Source organism: Muntiacus reevesi, chromosome 2 (genome assembly GCF_963930625.1).
Source record: "Muntiacus reevesi chromosome 2, mMunRee1.1, whole genome shotgun sequence".
NCBI classification, from domain to species: Eukaryota; Metazoa; Chordata; class Mammalia; order Artiodactyla; family Cervidae; genus Muntiacus; species Muntiacus reevesi.
This window is the reverse complement of record NC_089250.1, coordinates 264057823-264076847: the sequence shown is the minus strand read 5'-3', so window position 1 is coordinate 264076847 and position 19025 is coordinate 264057823. Positions and strand designations below refer to the sequence as shown.

Sequence of the window (19025 nt, the reverse complement as noted above, 5' to 3'; positions counted from 1 at the left end):
AGAGAGATGGACAGAACCACAGGGTCTCCCTCCTTTAGCCAGGAAGCTCCTGGGGCAGCGATTTTGTCTGTGTTGTTATTACTGTACCCTGAATGCTTACAGCAATATCTGACACTCAGTAAGTACTCAATAGATGGATTGTTTAGGGTAAGTCGTGTCTGACTCTTTTGCGACCCCATGGACTCTAGCCCTCCAGGCTCCTCTGTCTATGGGATGTCCTAGGCAAGAGTGGGGTGGGTTGCCATTTCCTTCCCCAGGGGATCTTCCTGACCCAGGGATCTCCTGCATTGCAGGCAGGTTCTTTCCCTGGTGACTGAGAATCCACCTGCAATGCAGGAGACCCAGGTTCCATCCCTGGACTATCCTCTGGAGAAGGGCATGGCTACCCACTCCGGTATTCTTGCCTGGAGAATTCCATGGATAGAGGAACCTGGCGGGCTACAGGGCATGGGATTACAAAGAGTCGGACACGACTGAGCAACTAACACTTTCTTTTTCCTTTACCGTCTGAGCCACCGGGGAAGCCCAACAGATGAACATTATACTGGAAATGAGTTTGGGTAAACTCTGGGAGTTGCTGATGGACAGGGAGGCCTGGCGTTCTGCAGTCCACGGGGTCGCAAAGAGTCGGACAGAACTGAGTGACTGAACTGAACTGAGACTGCAGAAATAGAGAGCCTGCAGTTCCCCCCAAATACCACCAGGTGGCAGGATCCCAAGGCCCTGAAGCCTCCTAAAGTGTAAATCCAGAAGACAGCGGTTGGAGGATTTGACGCCACAGGCCTCAGACTTGCAGGATGTCTTCCCCACCCCCGGGCTGAGCCCCGCCTTTCCCTGCACGAGCCCTGGGCGACGAGTGACCTTTCCGTCTGAGACAACCTCTTCACCCGCTCCGCCACCCTGCTGAGTTAAACACCTCTTTGTCTTGGCCCCTTCCGGCTGGGCCCCAAGGCATGTGGGTCCTTTCCAGGCCCGGAGATGGGGCTGGGATGAAGGAGGGGCAGCTGGGAGGAGGCCAAGTGAAAGTCCTAAGGATTTGCAAATAAGTCCTAGTCTTCCCGGACCAGCGCCGTGGGATTCAGGCCCCCTCCTCCCTCAGACCCAGGATCCAAGCCCCCAGCCCCCTCTTCCCTCAGACCCAGGGGTCCAGACCCCCAGCCCCTCCTCCCCTCAAAGTCCCAGGCCGCTGCCCCACCCCCTCCTCCCGGCAGAGATCTCTCTGGTGCTCCCCCTCCCTCTCTTTTCAGAGACCCCTCTCCCCCTGCACTCCCCGCTCCGGGCTTGAGAACCAGGCTGAGTTACAGGAAGCGCCGGACCCTGAGTCACCAGCCCCCTCTCTGGGCTGCGGGGAGCTGGCTCTGGAGCCGCGAGTCCTAGCGGCTGACCCCCCCAGCCCGGAACTTCCCTGTGGAGGCAGGTGCCCTTGCCACTGGACCTCACCGCCCACCCTGGCATCTCCCCCGCCTGCCTTCTCTCCACTTTTCTCTTTTGGTTTTAGTCTCTTTGGAGGCAAAACTCCCCTCTGCTCCAACTTCCAAGTCTTTGATTCTGACTGCTGCTTTCTCCTCCCTTTGGGTCTCTTCTGTCTTCATCTCTTTGAGTTTGTAAAACAAAAAAATCTTCCCTCCCCCCTCTCTCCCACCATCCCCTCCCCTCTGTTCCTTCTCTGTCTGTCTGTCTGTCTGTCAGGCTCTCTGTCTCCAACATTCGAGGTCCCCCTTATTGTCTCTCTATGTTTCACAGTTGCCTGCATGGGAGCACGGAGACAGTGGCGGGCCTGGGGCTAGGGGTCTCCGTTCTCAGGCAGCCGCAGTCTGGGTGTCCCTGGCTTTTGGCCCCGAAGCGAGGCTGGGGTGGAACGGGGCGGGGGTGGGGGGCGCAGGCAGGGGAGTCAAGGCTGTCCCCAGCTGTGTCCCAGCAGAGGAGAGGGAAACTGAGGCAGAGATGAGCTTAGAGAGGTCCAGAGACACAGAGCTCTAGAGATAGAGAGAGAATGAGACAGAGAGCAAGAGATAGAGACCGGGAGTCAGGGTGGGGATTCTCTGGAGGTTCAGTGGTTAGGACTCTGCGCTTTCCCTGTTGAGGACCTGGGTTCAATCCCTGGTCGGGGAACTAATATCCTGCAAGTCACGTGGCACAACCGAAAAAGAAAAAGAGAGACAGAGACCGGAAGACAGAGATACAGACAGTGAGAACACGGAAGAGGGGCATGGAAGCAGAAAGACGAGGACAGGGAGAGAGAGTGAAATAGAAAAGCAGGGGCATCATCGGTTATCACCTATATGTGGAGTCTTAAAAAAAAATGGTACAAATAAACTTACTTACAAAACAGATACAGAGTCAGAGACACAGAAAACAAACTTATGGTTACCAAGGTAAAAGGAAAGTGAAGTTGCTCCGACTCTTTTCGACCCCATGGACTGTATGTAGCCTACCAGGCTCCTCTTTCCGTGGGATTTTCCAGGCAAGAATACTGGAGTGGGTTGCCATTTCTTTCTCCAAGGGATCTTCCCCACCCAGGGATCGAACTCTGTCTCCTGCATTGCAGGCAAAAGGGGGTGGGATAAATTGGGAATTTGAGATTAAAGGATACCCACTACTGTATAAAAAATAGAGAAACAAAAAGGACCTACTGTATAGCATAGGGAACTACATTCAATATCTTGTAATAGCCTATCATGGAAAAGAATCTGAAAGAAAAAATATATTTATACACACACATACACATATATAACTGAATTACTTGCTGTAGACCAGAATCATTGTAAATCAACTATACTTCGTAAAAGTTTTAAAAAGCAGTGGGATGCAGAGACAGAGATGCTGAGAGACACAGAGACACAAAGAAGCAGAGAGAGAGAGAGAAATGGAACCACACAAATGCACAGTCAGAGGTACTCCGAGAAAGAGAACCGGAAGAGACAGAGGGGCTTAAAAAACAGAGGCGAGAAAGACAGCCGGAGACGGAGATAAAGACGAACCCAGAGGCTTCCAGAGTGGGAGAGACAAGAGGAGCCAGAGGAGAGGCCCCGGGGAAGCCGAGAGGGAAGAGAGGAGAGATGGGGGGCTGCAGTCTTGTGATCGCCCAGAGGGGCAGCTCTCCTCCACGCCGGCTCGCTCATGCGTCTCCATCACCGTCCCGCCGCGTCTCAGCCTCGCGTCCTGAGTGGGAATCACCCATGCGGCATGCGGCAGGGCCCCAGCCTAGGTTGTGTTTCTGTCGCCGGGCGTGTCTGTGTGTGTGGTTCGGTGTCTCTGGGCGTGTCTGTGTGGGTTGCGTTGGTGTGATGCCAGGCATGTCTGTGTGCGTCTCATTGCCCTGTGGCTGGCGGGTCCGTGTTCCTGCTTGACATGTGACTCTGGGGAAGGGAGAGGGGTCCCTGTGAGTCCCTCCTCCCCACCCGGAGTGGTGTCCAGGGGTCCACGGGCCACGCCTGGAGAGGGGTTTTGTGTCACCCCGCCAGCGAGTCCTTGTGCGTTGCCGCGGGAGGCTTTTGATCTGTGTCCAGCTGTATACAGTAGAGACCCGTGCGTGACCTCTGTGCTGCTGCGTGTGGTCATGTGACACACGCCATGTGGCTGTCACTCTGGGAGTCATCACGCGTCACCCTGCATTGCATTTGCTATTCTGTACATCAGCACACGTGTTGTGTCTGTTTATAGGTTTTGTGTGTCTCAGTGATGTGACACTGTGCTCTTCTTCAAGGTGTAAATCCATGTTGCAGGCCTCTCTTTCCCTGCCAAGAACAAAGCCCGGGGCCCACACTCAGAGCGTTGTGACTGTGTGGCTGTGTATCACACTGCACCAGAGGGTGTCCCCCTGGTGCTGTGTGGGTGTTGCTACCGGCCTAGGTGACGGATGTGCCCATGGGTCACGGTGTCTGTGCTGGGCAGCACTCTATCAGTGTCTTCGTGGATTCCTCTGTAAGTGTGGCGTTTGTGCGGCCTCTGGGGTTGGGTGTATCATGTGCCGGGCGATGCGCGGGTGTGGTGTGTGGTATCTGTCAGTCTGAGGCAATGGTAGGTGTTCTGTTCCGTGGACGTGGCTCTTGGGCATCAGGGCCTATGTAGCCCGTGTGCCCGGCCTCCCTCCCCCGGGTACCATTCTGTTGTGTCCCATGTGATGCACCAAGATAGATGAGGCTGTCTTGTAGGGGGCAGCTGCCAGCTGGGTTTCTGTGTGTGTCACTGCGCCTGTAGGTCCTTTCCTAACGCATCCATCTGTACTGCTCTCCGACTGTATATTTGAATGGCAGTGTGTACTTGGGTTCTATTGTGTGTTGCAGTGAATCCGTGTGTGTTGTGAATTGTTCTATGAGCGTATATGCTGGAGTCGCCACACGCCATGATGTACATCACTGTGTGTTTCTGTGCTAGGTGAGTGGTGACTGCCATGGGTGTGTCCCTGAGTACTGTATGTCTGCATGTATTGGGTACTGTTCCACGGGTGTGTGATGGCTGAGTGCCTTGTTCACACAGACATGCTGTGCGTGCCACTTGGGGATTGCTAAGTCAATACAGATTGCGTGTTTGTGGAACACTTGTATAGGTTGTGTTTGTGTAGCTATGGACAGGCATCACCCCGTGTGCCGTGTCTGGGTGTGGCTGTTGGTGTCAGGCAGTGTTGTGCCAATTTTGATTGTGATGTCTGTGCTTGTGTGTGGACACTATTTGGGTGGCCCTGTGCGCCACGGGGTCCTGCCTGCTCGCTAAGTGCCGGCGTGTGTCACACCGTGTGTGTGTGTGTGTGGTGTCTGGGTGTGGCTGTGGGTTTCCGAGCTTGTCGGGAGTTGTGAGTCACTCGGTGTCAGTAGCGTTGTGTGCCCATGGGTGTTAGGTTCCGTCTCTGGCCCTGCCATGTTTCAGGGTGTAATCACTGCGTGTTGCATGGTGTCTGGGTGTGGCCCAGTGTAGGTGTGTATTATACGCTGCAGACCGTTGTGTGTGACAAAGCCCATTGTGTGTTGGTGTGTGTGTGTCTTAATCCACGTGGACGCACGCCTCTTCCTTGCTCTGCCCTAAGACACACCCCCGCCCCTCCTTAGTCTGAGAAGGGGGGCTGGGGAGCCTCCCCTCTGCCCGGGGGCCTCCTCAGCACCTCCCCGCCCTGCCCAGCAGTCACCACCTCCCAGAGGGCACAGACTCTGCTGTGCCTCAAAGCACAAGCCCAGAGCGAGGGAGCAGAGCAGGCCAGGGACCTCAAGCCACTGTGGCTGCCCTTTGCGTGCTGCAAGGTGGAGGACCCTGGGCAGGAAGCTGGCTGGGCCCCAAGACCCCGGGAGCCATGGGCGGGGAGCTGGTGCCGGGCCTGGGGGCCCTGCGACGGCGAAAGCGCCTGCTGGAGCAGGAGAAGAGTCTGGCCGGCTGGACGCTGGCACTGGCAGGAACTGGCATTGGACTCATGGTCCTGCACGCGGAGATGCTGTGGTTCGGGGGGTGCCCGGTGAGTGGAGGGTAGAGGCAGAGACTTCTAGTCTTGAAGGAGGAGGGGCTGGGGGCCAGGACTCCTGGGTCTGAGGGAGGTGGGGCCGGGGACCCCCGGGTCTGAGAGGAGGAGGTTGAGTGCTGGACTCCTGGGACGCAGGGAGGGAAATGGTAGGGGGCCCCCTCTGCAAAAGGAAGGGAAGAGGGGTCACAGGGTGTCAATTTGAAGATACTGCAGTCAGACAGTTGGAGGTCCAAGGGGTGGCTGGTCAGATACTGTAGTCTCCCACGAGCAGATTAGGGGAGGGGTAGCCCCAGGTTCAGTGAAGGGAGGGTGAGGAGAAAGGCTGACTTCTTCCAGTAGGCGGAGGCTCCTTAGTCCTTATCTGAACTCGAATGTTTGCCCAGTATCTCAGAGGCAAAGGGCAGAGACGGAAAAAACTGGCTGAGGTTGGGGGCGCTGTGGGGGTGGTGGGGGTGGAAGAAGCACCCCCCCTCGCCAATTCCATGCCCATTATCGAGAAGCTCAGCTTCCTCAGAATCTATTTAGCCTGAGAAATAAGGGAGAGGTTTTCTCGTAGGCTGGACTCCTGGGTCCCGGGGAGGAGAGGCTGGGGGCCTGGGCTGCTGGGTTTGAAGGGGAGGGCGCCTTAGAGCATGTGTAGGGGAAGAGGGGCTGATTTCAAGGATAGTGTGAGTGGGGAAGGAAAGAACAGGTGGGGCCGGGACAGGTTTGAGCAGGCTTCCAGCACATTCCAGCCCGGGTCCGGGCTGTGATGGGGGCAGATGAAGGCCATGGGTCAGAACTGGCAGCTGGAGGACGGGACAGAATTGCTCAACAGGAAAGGAGGGGCTGCAGATCTGTCTGGGGCAAGGGGTGTAGAACTGGGCTCATTGGGGGGCCCTGGATTTGAGGTTTGAGGTGGGGGCATTCCCGGGGACAAGGCTCAGGCTTGGCTTTGGGAGAGGCAGGCAGCTTTGAAGGGCCCAGGAGCCCCACGGAGGGTCGGGGCAGGCTGGCTTCCTCTGGCTGGGTGAGAGCAGCGGGCACTGAGGGGGTGGGGCCACCGAAGCCCAGGCCAACAGGAAGCATGGCCAGGCTGACCCGCCGCTCCCAGGCTTCAGCACCGCGCCCAGCAGGGGAGGTGAGGCTAAGGGGGGCAGATGCAATGGATCGGGGGTCTTTCCTTCACCACCCAGTCCCTCCGCCCTCTCACCTCCCCCTGCTTCCCTCCACTGCCCACCAGGCTGCTGCCTCCAGCAGGGCGACTCTGACATCTGCTGCAGCTCTCTGGGCCCATTTCCTCAACGGGCAACTGGGGGTGAGGGTTGAAATAGATGACCCGAAGGGTCCTCCTCAGCCCCCTTTCTATGACCACCTAGACAATTCCCATGTCCCCTCCCCACCTCCATCACAATCCATCACAATCTAATGAATTCATTCTGCAGGGATCCAGACACCTGCTGGTAGCAGGGAGGGGCTGGAGGAGAGGCCGGGGCCAGACCCCACTGGGAGATGGGCGCGTGAGGGATGCAGCCGGGCGGGAGAGGGAGGATGGTGAGGGGTACAGAGAGGCTACCCAGGTGGTGCTAGTGGTAAAGAACCCGCCTGCCAGTGCAGGAGACATAAGAGATGCTGTTTTGATCCCTGGGCTGGGAAGATCCCCTGGTGGCGATCCACTCCAGTATTCTTGCCTGGAGAATCCCATGGACAGAGGAGCCTGGCAGGCTACAGTCCAGAGAGTCGCAGAGAGTCGGACACGACTGAAGGGACTCACACACACACACGGAGGCAGAGATTTACAGAGAGACGAAGACAGAGACCAAGGCAAAGATGCAGTAAGAGACAAGAGTGCTACAGACAGAGAAGGCGGTGCAGGGTTCAGGGCAAAAGGAACTGCAAAGCAGAGAGGACCACCAGAGAAGTGGACGACAGAGCTGTGGAGGGCTGGGTCAGGTGGGGTGCAGGTTGAGACAGAATAAAGAAATGGACAGGGAATTGGGGAGCCATAGAAGGATGAGGGGGTGGGGGAGGGCTAGGGACAACAGCACCATTGTTCGGGGAGGGTTGGGGGGGGCAGGCCCCCCGGGGCAGGAAACTGGCCCTTTTCCCCTGCACAGAGGCGGGGCCGGGCCGGCGGGGAGAGCTGGCAGCGTTCTAGAAGAAACAGGTGCTGAACTCAATGCGGGTGCCCAGGTGGCCCGTCCCCCGACACCACCTTCCAGGCAGGCACCCCCTCCCGGCCCTTCCTAGGGAATCCAGCAGTCCCATTCCCCTCTAAATCTCTCCCTTAAGAATTCTAGATTCCTCCAAGGTATAGACGCACAAAGAGGGAAAAAAAAACTTCCCGTGGTTTCTGGAGGCCATGTGCTTCCGGCCAGATCTGCCCTGGGCTTGGAGCCAGGAGAGAGGGCAGGAGGTGGTGGGGGGGAAGGGACATGCAGGGCAGGACTGGAGGCCTTTCTCAGAGCTGGGGCTGGGGGTCTCAGGGACCCAGCTCCTGAATGAGGGCAGGGGAGGGTGTCATTCATTCCTTGGGGATTGAGTGAGGTTTCTAGGCTCCTTAGGAATTGGGTTGCTGGGGTAGGGGGAGACTTGAAGTTGTTTCTAGGGCAGAGACCAGCTGGGGAGGAAGGGAAGGGGAGGGACACTCTTTAGAGGATAAATGTCTGTTTCTAGACACCCCTCCACCAACTGAGAACTATTTTTGATGGGGACCAGTACGTACGCGGCAGTTAGGAAGGAATGTGTGTTTTGAACTCTTCTCTCAGGGGTGTGGTCTTAGGAGAGGCTGAGGAGGAGGGTGAACCCTGCATCTGGGCCAGGGCTGTCCCCTTAGGAAGAAAGAGGGTGCTCTCCTTGGGGACCCGATGACAGTTTTGAGGCTTCCCCAGATTTGGAGGCATCAGGAGACAGCTGGACTGGGGTTGGGGTTAGGAGGCTAGGAATCAATGGAAAGGGAGAAGGGATGGCAGTTTGGGAGGAGGGTAGAAGGGACAGAGCAGGTGGAGACCTAGGATCTCACCCCTTTCTCTCTCCCTCCCAACAGTGGGCGCTCTATCTGTTCCTGGTTAAATGCATGATCAGCATTTCCACGTTCCTGCTCCTGTCTCTTATCGTGGCCTTTCACGCCAAAGAGGTCCAGGTAGGGCAGGCCCTGCCCCCAGCCCCTTCTGGCTCCCCTCAGCCCCCACCACGCCCTGTCAGCTCACACTTTCCGGCCTGCTGGGCTGAGTAATGAGCTTCCTCCACCCTGAGATGCATCCACACCCTTATCTACCCCGAGGGGATGAACCGTGGACAACAGACAGAGCCTCCCGGAGCAGCCCTGACCTTCCTCCACCTGCTGCCTTCTGACTCATCTGTAGGTGCTGAGAGTTCCCGCCCCAGGCCTCCCTGTCCACTCTAGCTCCAGGCTGCCTCACACCAGGCCCAGCTTCCCAGATCTCCCTTCTTCAACCCTCGGGCCCCCACCTGTTCCGGTCCCAACAACTCAGATCCTAGTTATGTGCCCGAAGTCCTTCGGCATGCCTGAGCTCCCCGCCTCTGTGCCAATGACGCCCAGATCCAGGCACACTGCATCCCACCCACATCCCCCCCTGCCATCGCATGTCTCAATCCACACTGGGCTCCCCACCCCTTCCCCTCTCCTCCCATCTTCCACACCCCCAGATCCTGTTCCCTTCCCCCACCACCTTAACATGTAAAATGAGGGTTATTGGCCAAGTGTGGTACGCCCTTTGCAGAGGCTGGCATACAAGACATGCTCAGTAAGAAGTACACCTTATCATTCATAGCAGTCATTCAAGTAGTTAAGCGGCCTGATTTTGTAGCCCAGCTGCCCCTGAGCGCCCTGGGCCTCAGTTTCCACATCTATAAAATGGGGGTAAGAATACCTTCAATCTCACTGTCTTGTGAGCATTCCAGGAGTCACAACACACAAAGAGGATAGTGCAATGCCTGGCACCCCCCAGGTGCCCCGCACATGTTGGCTCTTGTCATTGTCATGGGATGATACCAGTTACACTACTGAGTCCCCAGAGGCAGGAGTAAGGCCTGGCTCCATGGATGTGGAATGTAGGCTCCAGGGAGGAAGGCGTTTTTGTCTTGTTCACCCATATCCTCAACATATCTCAACGTCGCGCACACAGTAGGCACTCAATAAGTGTTCCTGGGCTGGAGGTTCTGGAAATAGGCTGCACAGGACACGGGAGAGAAGGCGGAGAGCTGTTTTCATCGGGTCCTGCCGTGTCCCTTCCCCACCCTCCCCGGCCCCAGGCCCTGCGCTATCTGCCTCCCTCTGCGGCCCCGCGGGCGCGCCCCCCTTATCTCCCCACGCAGGCTGGGGAGCCGGCACCTGACCTTCGCGTGACTCCTTCTCCGTCCGCCCCCGTCCCCGCAGCTGTTCATGACGGACAACGGGCTCCGGGACTGGCGCGTGGCGCTGACCGGGCGGCAGGTGGCGCAGATCGTGCTGGAGCTGGTGGTGTGCGGGTTGCACCCGCCGCCGGTGCCGGGCCCGCCGTGCGTGCTGAGCTCCGGGTTCCTGAAGACGGCGGCCACGCAGTCCTGGCCCAGCTTCCTGGACCAGGGGGAGGCGCTGCTGTCGCTGGCCATGCTGCTGCGCCTGTACCTCGTGCCCCGCGCCCTGCTCCTGCGCAGCGGCGTCCTGCTCAACGCCTCCTACCGCAGCATCGGTGCGCTCAACCAGGTCCGCTTCCGCCACTGGTTTGTGGCCAAGCTGTACATGAACACGCACCCCGGCCGCCTGCTGCTCTGCCTCACGCTTGGCCTCTGGCTCACCACCGCCTGGGTGCTGTCCGTAGCCGAGAGGTGAGGGTGCCAGGGCGAGTGGGGATGGAGGGTACCTGGAGCCTCTGGAGGAGCTGCTTACAACCATGCTTGCCCTGCATGATGGTGCAGATTGGGGCTCCCCGGGACCAAGCAGTGGAGAAAGCTATCTGTCCACACTCTTCTGCGGCCGGGTGGGAAGAACTGACAGACCAGCCCCAAAGCCTTTCCTCCACCTGCAGCCTGCAGTCCCCACCACTGCCAGCCCCCAACACACATATACCCTAGGAAACCCCGCCCTTCCTGCCTCAAATCTCTCCTGCCTCTGGTGACCAGGTATAATGCAGGCACTGGGGCCTAGCCAAGGGTTGCACCTACTTTGAAGGAAGGAGATGTTCTCCTTTTCCAAATTAGCACAGATGCACTGGTAGGTTCTCCTAACGACCCCGGGGCTGCCCTGGAAGAAATTCCCAGCTGCCTGCTGAACTCCGGCCTGATGCTGAAACTGTACCCATCAGCGCCTCCACTTAGCTTTGTTGTTGTTTAGTCACCAAGTCCTGTCCGACTCTTTGCGACGCCATGGCCTGTAGCCTGCCAGCCTCCTCTGTCCCTGGGATTTCCCAGGCACGAATACTAGAGTAGGTTGCCATTTCCTTCTCCAGGGATCTTCCCAATCCAGAAATCTAACCCACGTCTCCTGCATTAGCAGATGGATTCTTTACCACTGAGCCACCAGGGAAGCCCCATTTATCTTACAGATAAAAGAAATTGGGGGTAATCTTAGCCAGTGGTTCTGGGCCCAGCAGCATCTCCTGAATTCAGTTCAGTTCAATTGCTCAATTGTGTCCGACTCTTTGCAACCCCTTGGACTCAAGCATGCTAAGCCTCCCTGTCCATTACCAGCTCTTGGAGTTTACTCAAACTCATGTCCATTGAGTCGATGATGCCATCCAACCATCTCATCCTCTGTCATCCCCTTCTCCTCCAGCCTTCAGTCTTTCCCAGTATCAGGGTCTTTTCCAATGAGTCAGTTCTTTGCATCAGGTGACCAAAATATTGGAGCTTCAGCATCAGTCCTTCTGATGAATATTCAGGATTGATTTCTTTAGGATGGACTGGTTGGATCTCCTTGCAGTCCAAGAGACTCTCAAGAGTCTTCTCCAACACCACAGTTCAAAGCATCAATTCTTCGGCACTCAGCCTTCTTTATAGTCCAACTCTCACATCCATACATGACTACTGGAAAAACCATAGCTTTAACTAGACGGACCTTTGTTGGCAGAGTAATGTCTCTGCTTTTTAATATGCTGTCTATCTCCTGGGAACTGGTTGCAAATCCAAATTCGCAGGCCCCACCCGTATCTATGGAATCCAAGACACTGATGGGTGGGACCCGGCAATCTGTTTTTAACAGTTGATTCTGATGCTGGCTCAAGTTTGAGAACCTCTAGTTTAGTACATCGGGCAAAGGATTCTTGAGGGGAGGTGGAGAATGGGACCATCTGCCCTGAGATTTCTCCTCTCTGAGCCACTGAGAGGCGGAAGTCCACAAACGTGAATGTGCTTTGGGATGAAGCGGGTGGGACTTAACTGTACAGATTCAATCCCCACCTCCGGACACTAACTTAGTGGTTTTGAGGTGTCTGGGACCCTGGTGAATGATGCTTTCTTTTCTCTGGCCTAACTATGGGTCAGAGTTAGACACATCCTGGTTTTCAGTCATTTCTATGACTGGACCTAAGTATCCCCTTCCATAAAGTGTGGGGAAAGAAGAGAGTCCCCCCTCCCAAGCCTTTTTAGAGTTCCACCTTTTTAGTCCTGATAGAGCCACCTCTAGACCATATAGAATCTTTGTGGAAATCAGAAAACCCACCCTTTCTCTGGGTGGAGGCAGTCCCCTGCCAGGGACTGACAAGTGAACTTCAGGCTAGGTTTCTTCCCCCTTTCAACCCCTCAACCACATTAAATGCCGCAGCCCTGGTAGCCTAGCTGAAACCAAATGGGCTTTGGAATTGACAGGATCCAGGTTCAAAGCCCACAGCCTACAGTGGTTGAGCATCTTGTCTAGGTCACACAGCAGAGAGGAGACCAGGCAGGCTTACCAAAGCCAGGCAAGCTTTGAGTGCTTTTTTTTGAGTGTGGGTGCGTGCTAAGAAAGAGGGTATCAAACACCACAGGAACCCCAGAACTAACCCTCTCTTCCCCTGTAGGCAGGCTGTTAATGCCACTGGGCACCTTTCGGACACACTGTGGCTGATCCCCATCACATTCCTGACTATTGGCTATGGCGATGTTGTGCCAGGTACCATATGGGGCAAGATTGTCTGCCTCTGCACTGGTGTCATGGTGAGTACATCCACTCAGGGATTCCTGTATTGCACACTGCTCATCCTCGGGCCCCAGGAAACCATGGAGTGAACTAAGGCACTCAGGGACACCCCAAGAAACTTGGGTGTCTGGACCCCCACTGCCTCATTCCCTGGCCGGGACACAGTCATTTTTGTTGTTCAGATGCTAAGTCATGTCCAACTCTTTGCAACTCCATGGACTATAGCATGCTAGGCTCTTCTGTCTCCCAGAGTTTGCTCAAATTCATGTCCACTGAGTTGGTGATGCTATCTGACCATCTCATCCTCTGCTGTCCCCTTTTCCTATTGCCTACAGTCTCTCCTAGCATCAGGGTCTTTTCCAATGAGTTGGCTCTTCCCATCCGGTGATCAAAGTATTGGAGCTTCAGCTTCAACAAGAGTCCTTCCAATGTATATTCAGAGTTGATTTCCTTTAGGATTGACTGGCTTGATCTTGCTGTCCAAGGGGACTCTAGAGTCTTCTCCAGCACCACAGTTCAAAAGCATCAATTCTTCGGCGCTCAGCCTTCTTAATGATCCAGCTCTCACATCTGTACATGACTGCTGGAAAAACCATAGCTCTGACTACACGGATCTTTGCTCAGAACACAGACACCAGCCCTATTTCCTTTGAAAATCCCAGGAATCCATCCCCTAAAATCCTAGCCCTCTCTGGAACCTACCACCCCAGACCTCATCCTCTTCAGGAACCTGCCAGCCCTTTTTCTCTTTTTCCTCCCAGAATTCAGGAACCGAGCCCTGAGGTCCCCCAAGGCTCAGGATCTTGCTGTCTCCCCTCTTTACCCTCTCAATCATCCAGGACTCAGGGTACCTGGTTTCCCAGCTCCAGGTTCCTTCAGGACCCAGGGATCCAGTCTCCCCATCTCCATTAAGGCTATTGCATATGGATGTCAGGAGCATGCCTGTGGGCTTGGGCTGCTTGAGTTCAAATTCTGTTTCTGCCACTTCCTAGCTGGGGGTCGGCCATATAATCTTTCTGGGCCTCAGTTTCCTCGTCTAGAAAACGGGGGTGATGATACCAGTGTACTGCTCAAGGAGCTCCTGAGAAGACTAAATGAATTAAACCATGTAAAGGGTCTCAAAAGGGCTTCCCAGGTGGCTCAGTGGGTAAAGAATCTGCCTGCAAGGCAGGAGACGCAGAGACACCGGTTTGATCCCTGGGTCAGGAAGATCCCCCGGAGAAGGGCATGGCAACCCACTCCAGTATTCTTGCCTGAAGAATCCCGTGGACAGAGGAGCCTGACAGGTTGCAAAGAGTCAGACGTGACTGACGCGACTGAACATGCACAGCACAGCACATAAAGGGTCTCGAGCACAGGAAATGCTCGGGAAATGGATCGGGGTAGCGATGGGGAAGCTGTTATTGCAGCTGGTTCCGGGCATGTGGCTGTCTGCTGCCCTGGCTCCTGTGCCCTCAAGGATGAGACAGAGGGCTCCCTAAGCCCTAGACCCAAGCCTCTTCCCCAGAGTCAGCCTCCCTCTGAATCTAGACACCCACCCCCTTCCCTTCATAGACCCAGCACCCAATGCCTTGGCCTCCACCTCCCTATGAGATCTGGCTCCCCTCAAGCTCAGGAATTCAAGCCAACAGCCCCCAGCCTTGATTTGTCCCAGGAAGGACATGCTGAACCCCCGAGTCCTGGGTCCACAGGTGATGCATGGGGTGGCAGGGAGATGCAGCACACACACACACACACACACACACACACACACACACACACACACACACACACACACACACACACACACACACACAGTGGTGAGTCTCTATGACTAGGTAAGAGGGGCATGGATGCAGCCAGGGACACACTCCCAAAGGGTCAGGGGCCCTAAGGGCTGCCTGGGGCCTCCTCCCTCATTTGACAAAGGGAGAACCTGAGAGAAGGTTCTCTCGTGGTGAGTTTTGCACTAGATTTGCACTAGCGTTCACAGCCCACTCCCGGCCGAGGGGTTCCAGGGTGCAATGAAATAAGAACGGCTAACTTTTATTGGGTCCATACTCTGTACCAGGCTCTGTTCTCAAGGTGCTAACTGACGGAATCCCTGGAGTAATTCTGTGAGGGCGTGCGCATTTCACAGATAAGAAGCTCAGGCACTGTGAGATTAGATGACTTGCTCCAAGCTGGGCTTGGAACACAAACAGTCCCTGTAGCTAATACATTGTTCCAAGGGTCAAGAGCTGAAACATAATGGGATGGGGACAGACTTCAGACGATTCATTCTAACTCCAGGGACAGTGAGCAAGTGGTACAGGGCAGTCGGGATTTGATGGGGCCTTGAGGGATCAGAGGCCTCGAGAAGGAAGGGATGAGAGTGGGGGTTTGGAACAAGGTGCTCAGGCAGGTGAGGGATGAATTGCCTGAGAGGGAGGCTGGGCAGAGAAGAAAGAGTGGCCTTAGCAGGCCCTGAGAGCTGGGCTAAGAAGTCTGGGGCCGTGGGAACCCAGAAGGAGATTAGGGTGAGGGGGTCAGGGTCACAGCTGGGGCAGGGTGGGGTGATTTCCCTGGGCTCAGGGTGGGGTGAAGGGGAGGCTAGAAATTGTCCAGGAGGGAGAAAATGTGGCCAGAGCTGGGCAGCATCTGTAGAGGTGGGGAGGAGGGGGAAGAACACCCTTGGTGACCTGATGGCCGACTGGAGCATGGGGAGGCAGGGGTCCTGCAAGAGCCTGAGGTCTGCCCATCACCCAGAACCAGCCCTTCTCCCCCGTCTCCAATCAACAAAAGAGGACATGGTGAAGGTGTAAATACCACCCAGGGAGTGGGTAAATACCACTCCAGTAATACCACACCCAGGAGTTGCACTCAGATGTGCGATTTTCATCTCAGCTCCACCTCTGGGAGCTCTGGGACCCTGGTTCTCTCCCAGAGGGTTTGCTTCTCTGTCAACTAGGGGGGTGGTGCCTACCAGCTGTGGCTGTTGGGGGGGTTCAAGGAGAGAGAGAGAGCTGGTGGCGCACGGCTGGCCCTCAGAGCCCCAGGGCCCCTGTGTCCTAACACCCGCTGTGCCCACAGGGGGTCTGCTGCACAGCCCTGCTGGTGGCCGTGGTGGCCCGGAAACTGGAGTTTAATAAGGCAGAAAAGCATGTGCACAACTTCATGATGGATATTCAGTACGCCAAAGAGGTGAGGGGGGCCTCCAGCACCCAGATCACACCCTCTCTCAGACCCAGGGTTCCAGGCCAGCAGCCACTCCTCCCTCAGACCCAGGAGTCCAAGCCCCCAGCCCCTCCTCCCAGAGCCCTGGGGGGGGGTCATCTCCCCTGACACCATGCCCCCCCACACCCAGATGAGGGAGTCAGCTGCCCGGGTGCTGCAGGAGTCCTGGCTGTTGTACAAACATACGCGCAGGAAGGAGTCTGGAGCTGCCCGCAGGCACCAGCGCAGGCTGCTGGCTGCCATCAACAGGTCAGGACCTCTGTGTGTGCACACGCTGTGTGCACACGCCGTGTGCAGGCCTGTCTGAGTCCGCTCCTCTCTGCAGGCTGTGAGTGTGTGTGTGTGTGTCGGTGTCTGAGTATGAACGCATACCCAGGTCAGGATGCCCACCGGGATGTCACAGTGCCTCTGCGTGTGTGATGGTTCCGTTTGCGTGTCTCAGAGTGCCTGCGGGTCTGGATTCCTGGGTCTCTATGTGGAGGCGGGCTCATGGGTGCAGCCTCTCCCACTGCTTCAGTTCTCCGGCGACTTTTCCTCACTATGCTCTATCTTTGTGAGTCTCTCCTCCCCTCCTCCCACCCCTGTGCTAGGGCTGCTCTGACCCCCACCCCCCCGCCGTTCTTTTTAACCCCCAGGTTCCGCCAGGTGCGGCTGAAACACAGAAAGCTCCGGGAGCAAGTGAACTCTATGGTGGACATCTCCAAGGTACTGGGATCCCGTGAGAGGGGGTCTAGGAGAAGAGGGAGGTAGGGGGTGGCTGGTAAGGAGCTCTGGGCCTGGAATCGGGGACGCTGGCACACATGGGGACTCAAGAAAGTTCTTGTGGTTGAAGGAACAAACAAATGAATAAGTGAATGATGCAATAGAACTTCTCGTGAAAGGTGCAGCTTCCTTTGAAACTTAAGGAACTTGTGCAAAGAACTCCAGTGTTTGATGTGAAATTATTTCTATTGTCAAGTTCCCTACATGTGGATAGATATAAAATTCCTTTTAACTATGACTCTTACACAACCATAAAACCTAAGCAAATTGACAAACGAAGTTCAAACACAAAGGGCAAAGCAATAAAATGTGAATTAACAGCCCCGACACACAGACGAGTGACATTGTTCCGGGAAAACTCAATCTGTGCTGCTGTTGCGAAGGGGAGGAAGGTGGCCAGGGGCGCTGGGCAGGCTTGCCTGGTCAAGGGGTGACTCCGCTTACCCTCCTTCTGCTGGGTCTCCTTGATTCTGAAGTGCTCAGGGTCAGTGACGTCGCACCCCACTGGGTTGGTTAGCAGCTCTTCTTGCTTATCCAGTAGCCTTTGCTTTTTTCTCATTAGTCCGTGACAATTTAAACAGTGGCCCTGGGCCACGATGCCATGGTAAACACAGCCGCAGGTGCCGGGCCCCTAAACTGCATGGCAGTAGCCTAGATCTGTGGGAATTGGCAGGTCTTGATTTCTAAGATTATCCACCTGGCCCAGAACGCGGAAGTCAAGAGAGTTTTCATAGAAAGCTCCCATGCCCTGAAGGACAAAGCTGTGAATCCTAGTTTGAGAAGGCAGAGAAAGGGCTCTGTGGGTTTTGAAGTCAGGCAGCCATCAAGGCCACAAAGATTTAAGTGAGTACCTTACTACGTTCTCGGGTCACCCTGATCCGGGCCCTGCCTTGGGCATGTCAATTTATCTGCTCCAGGCCTGTTTCCTCAGCTGTTAAAAATGGAAACAGGATTCCCATTCCCACACTTTTAGGAGGATTTTAAACTGCATATGAGGATCACGTGGCCCAGTCACTGGGTGGTGGCAGGTGGTCGATAAATGGTAACTGTTATTATTGAGGATAATCTCCTGGGCCCGTAAGGACTTAGGAAATGCTGGTTCTGCTGCCTCACTCCACGGGACAGGGCGGAGTCTCCCCAGCCCCCTGATCCCTCTGACCCCTCTCTGCCCAGATGCACATGATCCTGTGTGACCTGCAGCTCCGTCTGAGCAGCTCCCACCAGGCCCTGGAGAAGCAGATTGACGCGCTAGCAGGGAGGCTGGACACCCTGACTGAGCTGCTCAGCGCTGCCCTGGGGCCACGGCAGCTTCCAGAACCAAGCCAGGAGGCCACGTAGCTGGTGAGGGGGCTGGGACTTGGGCAGGAGAAACTCCTGGAGGAAGGGTGCCTGTGGCCAGCACCCCATGTGGCTCAGGGGGAGGGGGACGGGGGGGCTGGAGTTGAGGCCACCCGATCTCTTCTGCTCTGGCTCTGCCTGCAGGGAGGGACACCAGGTTTGGGGCTGGACCGCCCCCCGCCCGCTTTCTTTGCTCGGTCTCTGTCTCTCCCTCTTGTCTGGCCTGCCTTTCTATCCAACTCTCTGTTCGTCTCCCCAGGACCCATCCGGGAAGAACCAGGCTACCCTTCCCCGGGACTGAGGTCAAGGACATTCTCTCTGCTACTCCTGACCCAGCTGCACATATAAAGCCCCCCGCCCCCCAAGTGTGAGGACTGCTGGGGGCCCCACCTTGGATGGTGGATGCTGATGGATGCTGGAGGGGATGCTGGATTAAGGAGGGAGGCCGTGGCCCACCCCTCACCAAGGCCCCAAATGGGAAAACGGTCACTCCTGCTGCACATACTCTTGACAAAAACATCCTCACTCTGCTGCTGTAGATGGCCGCCAGCTTTCAGTTGGACATGGAGGTGCTTGAGGGCCGGGACTCCTGGGTCCCAGAGGAGGAGGAAGAGGAGCAGGAGGAGGGGCACGGGGGCCCAGAGTCCAGGATCCTGGGCTGCCTCAGTGACCCGCCGGCCGGCAGAGCTGAAGGAACCAGGCCCGAGGCAGGGACGAGGCAGGAGGCAGCGCCCCCTGGCGGGAGAGCGAGGAGGACGCTGTTTCTCCAGAGCTGCAGAGAATTACCTGGTGGGAGAAGGTGGGAGGGGCCGGGGTGCAGCCCACCAGTCTCTGCTCTTATACTTTGCAATAAAGGTTAAACAAAGCCAGAAGAAGTCGCTCTTTCTTTCTAAGCACATCCACACTCCAAACAGGCAGGTCAGCCAGTGGAAGGCCCTTACCCTCTCTGAACCTGCTTGCGTGCTCAGTCGCTACAGGAGTGTTTGACTCTTTGCGACCCCATGGACTGTAGCCCGCCAGGTTCCTCTGTCCGTGGGGATTCTCCAGGCAAGAATACTGGAGTGCATTGCCATGCTTTCCTTCCAGGGATCTTCCCGACCCAGGGATCAAACCTGAGTCTCCTGCATTACAGGCGGATTCTTTACCATCTGAGCCGCCGAGGAAGCCCGCCTGAACCAGCTTCTG

At 56.2% G+C, this 19025-nt stretch overlaps 1 protein-coding gene across 1 annotated transcript; it reads left to right on the top strand.

The window, feature by feature from the left end:
* Window positions 1-5199: 5199 nt before the first annotated feature.
* On the top strand, window positions 5200-18601 carry KCNN4 (potassium calcium-activated channel subfamily N member 4). Its single transcript, XM_065920629.1, has 9 exons — window positions 5200-5443; window positions 8475-8570; window positions 9828-10258; window positions 12427-12562; window positions 15597-15707; window positions 15871-15989; window positions 16376-16445; window positions 17676-17843; window positions 18100-18601. The coding sequence occupies exons 1-8, from the start codon at window positions 5285-5287 to the stop codon at window positions 17838-17840; spliced, it is 1287 nt and encodes a 428-aa protein (XP_065776701.1). The 5' UTR covers window positions 5200-5284; the 3' UTR covers window positions 17841-17843; window positions 18100-18601.
* Window positions 18602-19025: the final 424 nt, after the last annotated feature.